Source organism: Falco punctatus, assembly GCF_963210335.1.
Source record: "Falco punctatus genome assembly, chromosome: 4".
NCBI classification, from domain to species: domain Eukaryota; kingdom Metazoa; phylum Chordata; class Aves; order Falconiformes; family Falconidae; genus Falco; species Falco punctatus.
In genome coordinates, this window is record NC_137583.1 from 32244959 (window position 1) to 32261936 (window position 16978).

The following is a 16978-nucleotide window of genomic DNA, read 5'->3' on the forward strand; positions in this document are numbered from 1 at the left end:
CTGTATGCTGGTCTGGTGAATTTTTTCTCTTCGTCAGAACTACAGGTAGGATAATCATCCCCGTCATAATTAAAGCAGTTATAGGGGTACTGCGTGTTGTCAAACATCGTCCTGCTCCTTGCTCAGCTCCTGTGTAGTGAGAGAGATGGAGTGATGTTTCTCAGAGCTTGGACTCCCTCCTCCCTTCTTCCCTCCCCTCTGTCTGTCTCATTCCCTCTCTCCCCCCTCCTCACGCTCCCTCTCCTCTGTGCTCACATACTCTCCGTGATGGGGTGGGGATTGTTTTTGCAATTCTTGCATCCCAGACAGCCTGTCCGTTAGGATTTTTTTTTTTTTTTGGAGGGGGGGGTGGTGTTATTGTTGTTATTGCTGTTGCCTCCAATGGGGTGGTGGAGCCAGGCGGCTGGTGACTGATGGAGCTGGTGAATTGGGGGTGAACCTTTGAACCGGGGTGTGCAGTGCCGGTAGCTGCGCTCAACTCGCTGGGTGGTCCAGGCTGGAGAGGGGCCAGCGCTCCCCCCACCGCATCCACAACGTGACAAAAGCAAACAGCATGATGTTAATAAATCATGCTTCAAGGTCTCTACTTGGAAATTAAACTTTGAGAACGGAGTGTAGTTCCCCTCAGCCCCCGAGTCCTCCCCCTTCGTATTTTTCTCTCCCCAACGAAGCAGGGTGGCTTTCTTATTTATTTATTTTTAGAAACCCTACGTACAATAAACAGACGTTCCAGGCAGTAATGCATGCTTGTCCTGATCTGCAATCTATAATACAGTATAATAGACATAAATTATATTTCCATGACTAAAGGAAAATGTGTATGTTCAAAGAAAGTAGAACAGAGGGATATGAGGGACTACTGTCAAGCAGGAAAGTAAAAGGAAAATAGCTGTAGGCAGGAGAGCTGCCTGTGTGGGCTTTGATCTGAAGGATGAATTAGACTAATAGCCCTGTGTGTTGGCATCCAATACTGTAACAATTTAATAGTTTTTCAATGCTTTGGAGTGTTTTCCAACAAGTGATGTAAACCAAAGGCATCACACACCATTTCATGGGGGGGACTAAAAAGGTGTGTGCCACATGATAATTAAATTATTTGAAGACAGCTCTGTCCCAGGAACTAGCCCCAGGAGAAAATGAGTATTGGAAAAGAGAAAGCAAATTGGTGTGCAGAGAGTTAGCATCTTTCATACAAAGTATGTCCCCAAACCCCTCTTGGAGTTAAAGGATACAATTAAGGGAAAATGCATCCAAGTGATAAAGAGCCCTTTAAAGTGATGCTTAAGTGGTTCTGGAGTTTTAACAAAGATGGACAGAAGAGAGATTTTTCTGTGGAATATAACAGTACATTATAGTAAGGAGTAGGGGGAAATATACGTCATGAAGAGATAGATATAAGAGGTGTTTTCTTGAAAATATGAAGCCAAAGCCAGTACCCAAAATAAAAATTATCTCCACTCTAAAATACATCAATAGACATATATATGAGGAATCCACTGCAGAGGAGGTCTTAATACAAAGGGTCAGCTACTGCTGCCTAAGGCATTAGCAGGGCTTTAATACTGGGTAAGATAGAGCAGATTCAGTGGTGGAGAATGAAATATGTAATGTCTGATCTTCATACTCTGTCCAGCTGGACTAGAAGGTTGAAAGCAAAGGAGAAGCTGGGCTGCAGACTTGGGAAGATTTTCCCTTGCTAAACCCACGATCCTTGAGGCACAACTAAATGTCCACTTTGGCTTTTAGCAGTGGTCCTTCCCTTTGGAGGTGTTTGACCTCACTGAAATTCCAATAGTTCAAACAGTCTCGCTTCTGCTTTATAACAAATTTTTAAAAGCAGACCTGCGTTAGTTGACTCTGATTTTACACCACCTGTTGGTGCCCTTTTTTCAGTTTTTCATATTCTATTTATGAAAATTGCCCTGCTAAGGAAGTCAGACGATACACTTTCACCAAAATCCTCACATATTTACTGACAGTACATGATAGGTAAAGTTTTCTGTAACGGGAATTAGAACAAATGATTGTAAATGTAAAATACCATTTAGCAACGTTATTTACCTCAATTCCTGTATTTTCTTGCTGTGGTGAGTGCAATCAGCTCACCCATGTCCAGCATATCTGTGATGTGCATTACCACTGGTGGCTGGGTCTACTATCGGTGCAAGAGCTCATGGTCACTGTTCTCCTCACCCATGTCATTGGAAAATAACGCTGAGATTAAATTTCTGCCTCAGTGGCTAGTTTGTGAGACTAAATTCAGCAAAGGGAGGTAGGTCGTAATACCCAGTGCTGGTGTCCTTGAGCAGCATCTCAGGAGTGAGTGGGACCATAGGTGGGTGCTGGGGCAGCTTGGCATGACACGTAGCAAACCCCTGCCGTCCCTGTTTGTGTAACACATAATCTGTGGATAAATATTATTTCCTCATAGCCAGCAGTGGGCTGGAGGATTTGGTTTCTGGCTCTGTAAATATCAATAAATTCACCTCCGGCAAATTCATATAAACTATAATAAGAACACAGACCATTCCTAAGTCCTGCAAGATCAGAAACACATTACGTATTACCTCTCATAAACTTGCTTCTGAAATCCAGGTATGCAAAACTGGATGAGTATTGCTCAAGGTATTTTTTAAAGCCTGAATACCCATATTTTATCCCCAGGTGAATGTTTATGGTCCGATTATATTCTTTGAGGATAATATTCATAGAGAAATGTTATCGTGCTCTATATGTACCATGGTGGAGCTAGCAGGTGCCATGCTTATGGTAGCAAAACATGTTGTACAATAGCTTTTTCCTAGCATCTGTGCAGCCATTATAGTTTAACTAGAGTAACTATAACTCATCCCTGTCATTATCATAAAAGCATAATTTTGCCAGGCTAGTGTTTTCTTACGCTGTATATTTTCAGAACACAAAGTTGTAAACCATTTGATTTGAGATTGTAAATAGGCAATAAAAATGCTGTGAAGGATCTGCCTATCTTTTTTAACATTGATATTAAAAACTTATTTGCGATTTTTGTAATTATGACACAGATTATGAAAATTGTACATGAAATTCAGACTGGTCATAAATCCAAACAGGGCTGAATTACTGATCATTATAGCTCCTTGGAATAACAGTGAATATTGCTGTCTGGGACTGCATGCTGACACCCCAGTCCATCTTACTGGTGCAGACAGGTGTCTCAGCAGCATGGCTTCTCCTGCTCTCCACTGACTGGGAGCAGGAGCTGGTTGTGGTATAGGACTTTAACCCAAACCTTGAAAATTTATCATAGAATCATAGAATTATTTGAGTTGGAGGGGACCTCTTAAAGACCATGTAGTCCAAGCCCCTGCCACAGACAGGGACATGTTTCACTAGATCAGGCTGCTCACAGCCGCATCCAACCTGGCCTTGAACATTTCCAGTGACCGGGCATCCAGAGCTTCTGGGCAACCTGTCCCAGTACCTCACCACCTTCACAGTAAAAAATTCCTTCCTTATATTCAACCTAAATCTACCCTCTTCTGGCTTAAATCAGTGGAAACAAGTGGTGGCCTTCAGCAGGCATTGGATCACTCAGCAGTAGTCTATACCACCAGTAAACTGCTTGCTTTGTAGTACAAAGTCTGTAGCTCTGGCAGACAAAGGAGTGGGGAAATGGAGGTGGTGGTACTTACTTTCCTAGTTGCTTTGCTATGGGATAAGAAGGAGAGTTCCCCAGACTTGGATGGGTACGTGGCGGTGGTGGCACCCGAGACCCTGTATCACGGATCTTCTGACATTCAACTCAGTGACCCTCAGTTGCAGGAGAGTGATGAGTCTCTGCATCACCCATGTCCATCGGTTGAATTTCTTCCCCTTTTGCTTCTTTTTTTTGTGTGTTTATATGTAGAACTTCATAGAAACACAATTTGTACCACAATTTGTGGTTTTCTGCTGGAGCTTAGTGAGCATTGTTTATATTTCCTAGGTAGGGGGTAATTTGGAGAGGCTTTCCTCATCTGCATGCCTTCTAGCTGTAGCAGTGTAAAACTCATGCATAAAACACAGCATGGGTTTCTACAAAGCAGGAACATGGATAAGAAAACTTCAATAACAGTTCATCACATTAGAGGTGGTAAATAATAAAGCAACTATATAAACTAGCTCCAACATATTCTCCCTGCCCTAGCTAGATACGTAGAGTCACAAGGCATATGTGACAATCCATTTCTGGAGGTGTTCAGTGTGCTTTGTTAGTGAAAAACAGGAAAAAGGGTTTTCAGTGTTAAAAGCCATTTCTCCTACCTACTCTTGGGTTGTGACTATCGGTCAAGGGAAACTTTTTTCAGAAATTCCAGCAGGCCAAGCTGAGGGTTTTCCACAGTCTTGTAAAGCCCTGTGACCACGCTGTCACCAGGAAGGACTGTATCGCCCTTTGGGCCAGGGAGTTTAGATGGCACTTTCTTACCTGCTTGGTGTGCACACCCGGTACTCCACTCCATCACTCCTCAATGCAATGGACTGTTCTTTTTCTAACATTATCTACCTTTCCAAGAGAAAAGCAAATCCTTTTCTAGTGAGAAGCTCTCAAACAAGTGAGGTGACAACCACTGAGTGGGCAAGAAGCTAAAAGCCGTGGAGAGATCTTGCAGGTCTGTAGGACCAGCTCTGGGCAGTGCTGGGTTTGCTGGTGGAAATGTTCAAGCTGGTTTCAGGTTTGACTGCGAGTAATATCACCCAAATTATCACTCTGATATATTATTTCTCCTTTGTTCCCGTGAGGTCATGGCTTCAAAGGCAGTGGAAGGAGAACATGGATAGATCTCTAGCTTTTAGCCATTTATTAAGTGAAATTTTTGAATTTGTTTTTACTCTTTTGCTATAAAACCAAAAGTGATGGAAAAAGATTTTGGAAGCTTTACAAAGAATTAAGAAAAAAAAAATATCAGTTCAGGTTGGACAAAATGGCTTGGGTTCACCTAAAAGCATTTTCAAATTTTCACATTGTGTCTCTGGTTTGCACAGCACCTTTCTACCAGAAGGATACTGGTGGTTGGAAGGACACATCCCCGTTTCGTTATTTAATATGGATGCATGAGGCAGAGGTTCAGAGTTTGCCTTATTGTGGTTTGGTATTCTTCGTCTTCTCAGTGGCACAAAATTAAAACCTCCTCTTGGACATCGCAGATAGATGGGATAAAACACAGCAGGGATGTGCAAGGTTGCACAGGAGACCTGTCCTTTATGTTGGTGGGATTGTTCCTCCCCCAGCTGTGAAAGTCACCAGAACCACTGATCTGTGAGGCTTTTGGAGACAAGTGGGAAGGGTTGGAGGATTTGAAGAGAGGGTAAATCAAGAGGTGATGCCTATTCTTTGCCACGTAGTGCACCTCTTGGACGAACACAACAATCATGCCTTGACTCAGTCTACACTTGTTTACCAAAAACGGACATTATCTTGGCGCAGCTGCCATGCCTCATCCATCTTTGGTCATTTCTCATTTCAGCTATGTAAAAAATCATTTGGCTATAGGCCTCACTTCATACATTGTCTGAATTCTGCACCAGACAGCTAATAACTCCAGCCAGAAAACTTGTTCCAGATGTTAATTAACTCCCTCTGCATTAACTGGAATCACACAATTAAGGCCTGATTATTTATAAAACCGTTTTGTCAAGAGGATTAGGAGAATGAACACAAACATCCTGGCTCACACTTTCACACAAATGTCCGTGTGCTGTTAAATTGTGGAAACTGGCACAAGTCATCCCACACATTTATTTTCAGCTGTCATTATTATTCCAGAGGAGGAAGGACAACAGTCAGCCCGGCATGGAGGAGCAAGGCTGAAGCAAAGAAGCTAATTCCCAGCCAGGCTAAGTCCTACTGTTGTGGCACCAGCAGGCCTCAGAGATGCCTATCAAATATCCCATAGGCAATGTGGCTCCTCCGCTGCCACAGAGCTAATGACAGAGCAGCCTCATGTCACCCAGTCACAAATTGTGATGTTTAAGGAGTTTGGTAGGTACTCGGGGGCTGGAGGGCCTGGCCAGCGCCTGTGGTGCTTTGTCTGCTCTCTACCACACGTTCCTTGGTTTAAGAGATATTTCTGGGGGGAGGGTGGTGGTGCGGGGGGAGGGGGTCACACAAGCACTTGACAGATCCACAACGCAGCAGATGTGAACTAATCCAAACCTGTCTCTCCCATCTGCCTTGCACACAGCTCAATGCTAGTGAATCAAGGGACATTTTATTATCTGATATTGCAAAATGGACCAACACAAGGCAAGCAGATACAAGGTGCAGGCGAGCTTTCCCCAAGGTGACTGAAGGCACGTGGTCAAGTAAGTGCAAAGGTAACTGTCCCATGGCGATGCAGGTCACCAGCTGCTTGATGGATGGGGAGGATTCTGAGCTGTGGGAGCACGTGCACGGCTTGTCTGTGTTTCCAGCTGCTAGAGGTGGTCACTGTGAAAAGCTGTGACCATCCAGGGACTGTTGGAATCAAGTCTGAATCCAGGGGCCATTTGAATCAAGAATCCCAACTCCTGATGCCTCCCTTGGACAAGGCTGGGAGGATTGGTGGGGTGTTTTGAGCCAGGACCCTTAGCTGTAGGGCACAGGCAGGCTGAGCAGCTCATGGTCATTTACTGCCTCTTTCTGCACCATTGGCACCTTTAGCATTACAAATCCTGCACGCTGGGGAACAGAAGGGATAGGGAGAGGCAGTGCTGTTATGTTTTGCTGATTTTATTTTCATTTGAAAGTAGTAATTCATTCCAGTTCACTTACTCATAACTCTCACCCACACAGAAGATTTCTGAAAGCCGCCTGAACAATTCCAGACCAACGCAGATGAACCCGGCAGGACAGAGGGGACTGGAAGCTGGCCCCTACGCCAGGGCTGTTACTGAAGAAGGCGATGGTAGCAGGGACTCCAACCTCATTCGTAACTGAGCTGCAAGATTACCTCTCTCTGGGTTTTCTATCTACCAGTTTCCCTTCAGACATAATACCTTCTGATTTATCAGTAAGGTGCAACTTGTGGCTGCATAAACCTCCTAAGATATTCCAGTTTTCCACAATACCCATTTTTTAAATAGGATCACACTCTGTAAAATATTTCTCACCTCTTAGTTACCAAGTGGTAATAATATTTCCCCATTACCACTATGGTTTCTTTTTTATATAACCCACCTCTTCTGACTCATAGGTCTGATCTGATGAATTTCTCCCCATAACTAAGTTCAATTGTCAAGGCTTTTCTTGATTCTGAAAAAAAAAATTCATGTTTTGATAATACCAGTTAAACTACCTGACTTCATCCCAGGATAAACACTTGATGGTTAACGCGCCAGGGACATCTGATTACATTTTCCTCAATGCCAGACATAAGCCTTCTTCTCTTCTTCTGAATTAGAATAATCATTCACAATTCATTATTTATCATCTTTCAAGTATTTGGCTATCTATCACATGAAAGCAACTCTCAGCAGACAACTTGTCAGCTAACATTGTGTTTTGAGGTTTCTGCTGATAGCTCCTTAAAGAGGTGTAAGCTCCCTTCTTGCTTTTCCTTCCTTTTCATCTTAAGAGAGGCTTTCCAGCGCACACAGCTGAGTCTAAAGTGAAATCAGCTTTGATCTCTGCCACCTGAAGTGCATTCTCACCATTAGTAGTTTCAGGTGAAAGTATTTGTAGCATAACGTTAGTCCTCGGTTTTGCTGTTTTCACGAAGGCTGGGAGCTTTGCTGCATGTCTCTGTGAAGTCACACTTTATGTTTGAACTGGGTAAGTGTGATAAAAAGAATATATATGTAAATACGAACCAGCTTTGCTTCTGCTTCTTCTCATTAAGTTTTGACCTTAGATTACTTTTCTTTGTTAGCATTTCAGTTTGATCAGTTTGAAATATCTTTGGGATTTAGAAGTATCTGAAACCAACTTGTAGTGCTAAAAGTTTTTCACTGTCCTTATGCTCAGCATGTAGCTGCCTGCCTTTAGACAGCTGAATTTAATAAAATGAAACGTTTCAGAAGCTGAGTATTCTAATGGAAGCTCTGCTTCTTTCCATTCATCTGGTATGCGGTGCTTTCACGTATATAGAGGTAAGTTCTCAGTAAACCATGTATCTTGATTAAGAATTGAAGATTCCCTTGTTTGAGAATCAAATTCTGTGTATTTTTCAGCTAAATGATTTTTGCAGTGGCTTGTTAGACTGGGTGTGTAAGCCAAGGGGTGGATATTTACAAGCATACATCTCAGTTAATGAGCATTTCTGAGAGTAGTTTATTTTCTATGTATCTTCCTCGGTTTCCAAGCTGGTCATAAAGTCCTGCAAATAATTTTCAGGACTTCAGAATTTAGTAATATTGGTCCTAATTCTTGAGCTCTGGATAGAACACTTTTAGGGAAATACTAGAAGATACCTTACATGTATTTAACTACTGGTGTGACTTCCTAGGCAAACAGCAATTTATGAAACTTCAAGGATTCAGGGACTCTGTATTTGCTCAAAAGCTAACAAATAGGATCTTGAAAATCACAGGGGAGCAAAGGCAGTGCTTTAACTGTGCATAGGCTATTTCTAAATCCAACTGTCTATGTACTCATCTGCTCTAATACTGGTGAAGAGTCCCTAAAGCGAACAAAGCACATCTCTCCTTAGAGCTGCAACCGAGCCGTACAGTGAAAATGGTATTGTACAAGGTATTGTGCAGCTTGAAGCTTCCCAAGCAACAGAGCTAGGCTTGAGCTCTGTTTGCTGCCCACACAACAGTCTGCAACTCCAAGGGCGCCCAAATAACCCAGCATTGTACTTGTGAAACAGAGCCACAAGCAAAGGACTTGGATCAATTGACACCACAGCAGCTGCTTGGGGTGAATGGGAGCAGAGAAGGAGTTATGTGGGTGGTGACAAAGGTAGTGACATGACCCAGGAAACAACAAGGAATGTGTCTATATTTAATTGCAGATCCCGTCGTTAATGATAGCCTTAAGTAGGAACTTCAGTGTTATTGTTTGTAGACTGATCCATCAAGGGGTGATCGGTGGGTGGAGGTGGCATGCAGGGATGACTTTGGCCATTCTGTCTTTATAGCTGCCTGGGAGTCTTGACAAATGGCTTTTCTTTTTTTCTTTTATTTTTTCTTCAACACCAGTCAATTTGGAAAAAAAGATAGGCATAATCACAAAAAGGAAGTTTAAATGTTCTGAGACTAATGAGGAATGAGCTGACCCTTCAAAACACGTCCTGCCACTGCCCAGCACACAGCGTTGGTCTGTAAGGAAGCAATGATACAAGACAATCCTGGATGTTTTGCTTCATGTCTCTAGTTTTATCCCAACCAAACAGCACTGCGATGGTGCTAAAATAAGCAGCAATGATCTGTGGTAGAAGTCACCCCTCTATGTGAGCTGCCTTTCGGTGTCTGACAGCAGGAGAGTAAGTGTGGCTCTTTGCTGACTTAGCTGGGCTCGGTGGAGCTCGGTGTTAGTTATTCAGCACATTTGGGAAGGACTTGAAGCAACCTCTTACCTGATGTGGGGCTGTGGGCTGCTAAAGGTGATTTATACTTGCAGAAGCAGTTTATGCACAAACAATGGTGCAAATTGCTCAGATGTGGAGAGATGCATTGGTATTGACAAAGGACATTGGGGTAGAATTAGGATTTCTAGGAAACCAGATGCAAAGCAGCCAAATTATTGCTTAAAATAATCAGAGAATCCTATTCTGGCACATACTGCAGAGCTATCTGCTGGCAGTGCATCACTGTGCACTGGCGGTTGAGAAAACTGGAGCAGACAAGTTTTACAGGTCATGCAACGCACTTTTGAGCTACCCTGCAAGAACTAAACTTGGGAGAGAACACTTTTGTTCATTATTTTTGCTAAGTAAAAATCAGACACCAGGATGAGAAGGTCGTAGAAAGACTGTCTGAATCATGCGCTGTTATTTGCATTTTGAAATAGAACTAAACAGAAATCACGGATCCCAGTAACTCCAAATTTGGAGCTCACACAATTCATCTCAGTCTTTTAGTGGTTAATGGCCTATATATCTCTTGCTAGCTTTTGTGGGGAAAACTTCTAAAAAAAGGCATCACAAGTATTTATGTTTGTTTGTTTGGTATGGGGTTGAACAGCATCAAGCAGAGAGCCAGAGATGTATTTAGATTCATACCCCTGGCATACGGGTGGGGATGGACATGTTCTTAATTAAAACTTGGAGTTTAGAAGATTGTTTCCCAAGGTTATTTTTGGTTGCTGGAGCCTGGATCTGAAGCTTGTTGCCTGGCCCCAACCCCAATGCATTCATATCTGATCTGGGCAATTTCAAACTTAATCTTCATTTGGAAGCAATGAAGAGCAACTGTTCACAGATTTCAAGGGATGTCCCTAGTTTTCCTTAGGACGGCATAAAGCTGTTGGAGCAACGTGAGTCTTAGGAAAGCATCCATCTCGCAGCTTGTCAGTGTATGTTGTTACCAGGCGAGGGGCAGATTGAGAAACCTCTGAATGCCCTTGGGGTGTTTAAGGAAAGGACGCCTTTGTATAGAGGTACTTGGCTTAAAAATTTTCTCATCCCATTGCCCCACCCTGGCATTGGCTCCCTCGGGCGATGGTGGTCAACAGCATCAGCTGTGCTATGGTGGGAGAAGTGATGGAAGGGGAAATGGTGACCTGTTGGAATAGGAACCAGGGATCGTGGGGACAGATCCAGCAGCTCCACATCAAGAAGCTCCTGCTCCCCTCCATCTGCAATGAGAAGGGCAATCCACAGATCCCGCAGAAGGCAAAATGTGACGTCTGAGTGATTATCCTTTCAGGGCTTATTAGACATGATTCAAAGGGGCTGAACTGCTGAAAATGCTCGCTATTCAGGATAAATAACTAACTTATCCATTCTGAGAAACTAATTAAGTGAAATAGATCATAGTGAAATCATGGTAGGACCTGCATTACATAGGTTGTCAACAGCAGTTTGGCTTCAAGTTGTCAAAGTGCATTCAGAAACCGGCAGTATGGTGATGCTGGAGCAGATTGTCACCACAAAAACGTCCCCAGAAAATGTTCAGCAGTGCCCTGGCCCATGGCATCAGGATGCTCTCAGTGGAGCACCAGGATCTGGCAGGATGTGGGGACCCAACAAGGGAGCGCAGAGCCTGCTGCCCCCCATGCAGGGCAGGGCTGCCCACCAGCTTGGACACTCGGTGCCTATCTGGGTGACCCAACCAGGCTTCTGTGGGTTTGACTAAGGGTAGAGCACAGGGTAGTCCAGGCTGAGCAAGAGCGGAGGCTCCCTCGCTGTATATTTCTTCAGGGTCAGCTGCTGTTCACTGCTCAGGATCAAATCCCCCTTAATCCGTTGGAGGGAAAGACCCCAGATGCTGCCTGCTTGGTTTCATTACACAGGGGCAGAGCTGAAACCATTAGAGAGACCATGTCCAAACACAGCTGCCTAAAAAACTTCATGGTGCGTTTTCATGCCTTTCCCCCCCCAGGCAGGCGAGCAGCAAGGACTTTTTGTGCAAAACTCGTGTAAAGATTTAACTCAGCTTTTGTGCTGTGCTCCCTGAGGAGAGGAGGAAGGTCAAGGTCCTGCAGAAATCAGGGTGAGGCTAAAAATTGTTAAAGTGCAAAATGAGGGTGACCATCACTGTCCTGGCCATTTAGTTTGTACATTTTTTTCCTATTCCACCAAACTCTTGCTGTTAGGCTGGTTGCATTGGAAATGAGAATTATGTGAAGGTATTGTCTATGTACAATTTGATTTGTGGATCAGGTGGTTTCTTGCGTCAGTCTCTAGGTCTATTTCAAACAGCTTTTGTAGTAGTTCGGAAATTTTTTTAGTTAATTTTATTAATGATTTATTTATCATCTGGTGGGGAAGCTGAGCCTGGAGACATCTCTTGCTGGATGCCTGAGACGTCCTGTGGACTTGCACTCTGGAGGCAGAAACTGGTGGCTCCACCAAGCTTTGCTGCTCCCTGAATCATCCCTGCCATTTGTAGCAGTGTTCCAATCCTCCCCCGGCTGTGTAGCATCTAAAGGCCATTGACTGATAATGCAACAAGCAATAAGAAAAATATTTTCCTTCTGCACCACTAGATGCCCACCTTTCTAGCTAAGTGGTCCAGGTACTGGAAACAGGTTTTTCCTCTTTCAAAGACAGATATTCTCTAGCGGTCAAGAGTGCGTTTTTTGCTTCACAGATGACCTCGGTTCTAGCTAAGATTCCATGTATGGCTATGTAACCTGGCAAAAACATTCACCCTCCTCTGAACAGTGTCACATCTACAGTTCTTTTAAATCCTCCAGGGACGGTGACTCCACCACCTCCCCGGGCAGCCTGTTCCAGTGCTTGACAGCTCCTTTGGGGAAGAAGTTTTTCCCAATTTCCAACCTAAAACTCCCCTGGCGCAGCCCGAGGCCGTTTGCTCTTGCCCTGTCGCTTGTTCTCTGGGCGCAGAGACCGACCCCCCCTGCCCACAGCCCCTGTCAGGCAGCTGGAGGGAGCGATCAGGTCCCCCCCCAGCCCCCTGCTCTCCAGGCTGACCCCCCCCAGCTCCCCCAGCCGCTCCACACAGGGCTTGTGCCCCAGCCCCTTCCCCAGCCCCTGCCCGGCTCTGGACACGCTCCAGCCCCTCCACGTCCCCCTGGCAGTGAGGGGCCACAGCTGAGCCCAGGGTTCGAGGGGCGGCCGCACCAGTGCCCAGTGCAGGGGGACGGGCACTGCCCTGGCCCTGCTGGCCACGCTGGTTCGGGTACCAGCCAGGATGCTGCTGGCCACCTTGGCCACCCGGGCACATGGCTCCTGCCCAGCGGCTGTTGGCCAGCCCCCCCAGGCCCTTTCCCTCTGGGCAGTTCCCAGCCCCCTGCCCCAGCCCGCAGCGCTGCGGGGGCTGCTGTGACCCACGGGCAGGAGCTGGTACTTGGCTGTAGTAGTATGTGCTAATAACCTAATAATCAGCTGATTAATGGTAATACTTCTCTTGCCAAAGAAGAGGTGACTATCAAGCTTAGTGTGATTTTAATAAGAGCACACATACAGCTGGTGGCTCTGGGTGGTGGCCTTTGTCTGCAGGGCATGCTCGAGCACACCGGACTTTCGAGCTGAGATGGTGACAATGGGTATTTAAAAGATGTAAGGAGAAGAAGTGAAAGAGGTCTGTGTACATCACATTGTATAAAGGCTTCTTACTGGTTAGAGGCTGACCATAAGCAGAAAGGGTCAAAGGAAGAGCCTGATGGTGGCGAGGTGGGCCAGGGTCAGGTACACACAGCCCCCTGACTTCGCACACCTTGACAGCAATTCCCACAGAGCCAGGAAAATCTTTTCAATAGCATCCGTTCCTGCAGAGCTGCACCGACCGCGGCAAGGAGGCCGTGGGGATACAAAAGTATTTTCTGTACAGGGGGATAGAGCAATACCTTTGCAGCCCTGGTGCCCCCCCAGGTCTGAGCTGGAGCCGAGTGATGCTGCTGCCGCCGCCCTCTAGATGGTGCAGTCTGATAAAAAATTTGAGAAAAGACTAATTTGCTTTGGTTGGGGTCTCTCCCTCTTTTTCTGGGCAGAGATTTTTTTAATTGCATTTACAGGAGGGCATACTGCCAATGACTGGGAACTGGAACGCTGCACTGCTGGTAACTCCCTTAAGTGTTGAGATGAGAGCCAGATCCATATGGTATCTGCGTATCGCCTAAAACCTGCTGGTGCTGGATTGTATCGATATATTTTGCACATTGTTTCTACCTGAACATTCTATTTTATTTGTTATTATTTTTCTTTTAATCGGGGAGTCTGTGTCATGAAATACAGTGTTTCAGACGTCAGACTGGGAAATACAGAGCTAGAGTAAGTGACCTGGTTTAATGGTTTTAGGTATTTATAGCTCAGAACCACAGGTTGCTGACTGCAAATTTTTAGTGAACAAATCCAGTAGTGTATATGCTGTGCTGCAAAGGGGGTATTTCAAAAAGCTGATCACTATCAAGTGGAACTGATTGAAAAAAAAAAGAAGGAAAGAAAATGGGAATAAAACAGAGTAAATTCTTCAAATGAAAAAACTCATGCAAAAAATCCACTTGAGACAGGAGACAGCAATTTGAGGTGAAGGCTCGCTTTCAATTTGCTGATGAAATAAATGCACCAGCTAGAGTGAAAAAAGCAGCATACACCATATGAGAAAGAGTGTGTGTATGAATGGGCAGCAGCCCAGACAAACCGGAGATCATCTGGTCCGGACAATGAATGCGAAGGGGAGACAGACATCCAAAAATTCAGACCAGGAAAGGTTAAGGAAAATAAAAGAGAGGTTTGTTTTTCAGCAAAAGCATATCTTAGCAACATCACAGTCCTAATATTAGGTGGAGGTACTGAAGCTGACACAGCCATGGGAAAGGGTGAGGTATCCAACGGATACCTTCTGTATTTGGAAAGCAGCTCTCTTCCCACATGATCTTGGCTGGTACTTCCTGGTCCATCCAGCTAGGAAAATGTTAGGCATCATCTACTAGTGAAAAAATCAGACTTTATTATTGTTGCTACTAAACTTAGAGGAATTGGCCAAGGAAGTCTCTGCCACATGAGAATTCATTTTTGGGTAGCTTGAATGCAGTAACGTCCGGGACAAGAAGGATGTTACTGCTACATCAGTACTTGAATGGGGCCAGTCATTCCCACTGGTAGGGCATCTTGTCATCCAAGAGGTTGATAGTGAATCACATGACGATAAAATCCATGGACAGGACTATAATCAATGCTAAACAAAGAGAAAACAGATTTTTCTAGATAAGGCATAAGTTCACAGAGTTGGTAATTGCCTAGATGTGGTCTGATTGCTGGACTGGAGAGTAGGTAGATAGGTAGGGGTCATTTTGCTTCTGACCAAGCACCTGTGAAAACAGTGATGGGACTGTTAAGTGTTGAAGGGTTTGGGGAGTGCTAATAGGAGCTCAGAAGAGACTGGCACTGTCAAATTAAAAGCTTAGCTGAAAGGAAGGTTGCAAGGGAACGTGACTGCTGGATATATATAATGGAAAAAGCACATAGCAAAAAGATGACACACTCAGACTGGAGAGAAGGCACCTATGTTGAACGGAGGGTGTCAGAAGCTGCCAAGGGAAGCAAGTCCCTTTGCTGTTCCCTTGTGGCTTCAAAACAGCTGTAGGTGCCTTTCAGGTAACTGCTTTGGTCAGATAATTCTGGGCTTGGTCTGGGGATACCTGGTGAAATGCTGATGTAAGGAAGATCAGGTTTAGATCAGGTCTGAGGTCCCCTCCTGGCCTCTAACTCCACAGTAATGAAAACTGTCTCTGAAGAAAGATGGATAGAGACAATGTGTGAGAAGAGGGGATAAGCTGGGGATTTTGTTCTCCCTGCCTTGCTCGTGTAACTTGAATTTAGTTGCTGCTTCTCTCAAGCCTGGTAGGCCTCTCACTCTGCAGAAGAAAATAATGTTGGCAAAGGAGAGCCTTGAGAGGGTTTTAAGGACACTCAGCACCTGTGAGTGTTTGAGGACACCCAGCGTGGCTCTGCCCCAGCTGCCATGCGGGTGGATACAGCCTTACACCTGAGCTCAGTGGCCATGCTGGAGGGCTGGTTCACACATGTTTTAGCAACTCATTGTGTCCTCCAAGGTAACATGTCCCCTGCAACACCTAGCAGGTCAGTGTGCTGCTGCTGGGGATGGAGCCGTCAGATCTGGAGAGCTGGAGAAACCAACTGCCTGTGGGTGTCCCATAGTGGGGCTGGGACACCTCCACACCAGCGATCATCCTGCCCAGCAGAACATCAAAACAAGAGCTCCTCTGCTGGGAATTTGTCTGAGTGAATTGTTCTGGGGTTTTATTATTTTATTCTTTAATTTTTACTTTTTTTTTTTTTTTTTTTGCAGTGTGTAATTGCTATTTACAATGAATTCTTCCTCTCCTGCCCTTTGAAGTGACCTTTGCTCAGACCTGCTGGCCTCTTCTCCAGGTTGCAAGGCAGACAGTAGGACTGGAGCAGCTGGGACTTCTTCAGATCAGGGAACGTGGTGGCAAAGAATATGGCTGGTTTTTGCAACAGACTGTAAGCTCTAGTCCAGTGGGTTTTTAAAAGTATTGTCAGAAGTGAAAGGCTACATTTAAAAATGTATAAGCAGGGACTTTCAGCACTGCATGCCTTCATTCATAATTCACCAGCGCTCATTTCTAAAGAAGATTTGATATTTTTACAAGGTAAATGTACTTTAAAACCTTTCTTTTCTTTGCAGTGAATGTGTGATTAAGTGAACTTACTGAAAAGGAGGAGAGGGAAGGAAGCAAGGTTTAGAATAGGGTTGCCCACATTGCCTTGAATTGATTGTAATATTCGTGTAATTCAGCTGTGATTGGGAAATGTTGTTGCATTCCTGTTCATAGCACAGCCATGGGTTTGGTGCTGGTAGAGCAACTTTTCTGAAAGGTTCTCCAGATTCTTGGCTGGTGACTATTATTTTCTGCACCTTTATGCCTGAAGCAAAGAAGCTGCTTGGTGGAGAGGACCTCATTCTCATCTCTCCCTGACGTGCCAGAGTCATTGCTGAAACCAGTTCAGCAGACTGGTTCTGGCCTGGAAGTTGCATCAGCATGTCCTAATACCTAAACCAACCCTAAAGACCTCTTGATATGTAGGTACAACAGACAGCTCTGTAGATGTTAAACTAGACTTGGCATGGAGCAAATTGTCCACTGAACAGAAGACAATTTTCTCAGCAGACCAAACAAAAAGGTGACTCCAGGTCCCTGCCTCCTGCCCACAACCACCAGGTCGCACTTTGCTCAGCCCTGGTGGTGTGCTGAGCCTGAGCTTGCTGATTCTTGCAGGCTATGAGAGGTTCACTTGTGTCACTCGCGTTCCTCCCATGGAGCAAGGATGCAGGCTGAAGTTGTTCAAGATTTCAATGATCTTCCAATACGTTCCCTTGGAAGGAGAGACAAGGTCTTCCTATTACTCCCTGGGGAAGAGTTATAGCA

The 16978-nt window shown here is 44.9% G+C and overlaps 1 protein-coding gene across 1 annotated transcript in view; it reads right to left on the minus strand.

The window, feature by feature from the left end:
- Positions 1-16978, minus strand: part of FOXL3 (forkhead box L3) — a 37898-nt gene that overhangs the window by 5703 nt on the left and 15217 nt on the right. Inside the window, exon 1 of the mRNA XM_080382466.1 lies at positions 1-16978. This exon is cut by the window's right edge and continues 15217 nt beyond it. Within this exon, the coding sequence (XP_080238592.1) occupies positions 1-107 (107 nt within the window). The 5' untranslated portion in view covers positions 108-16978.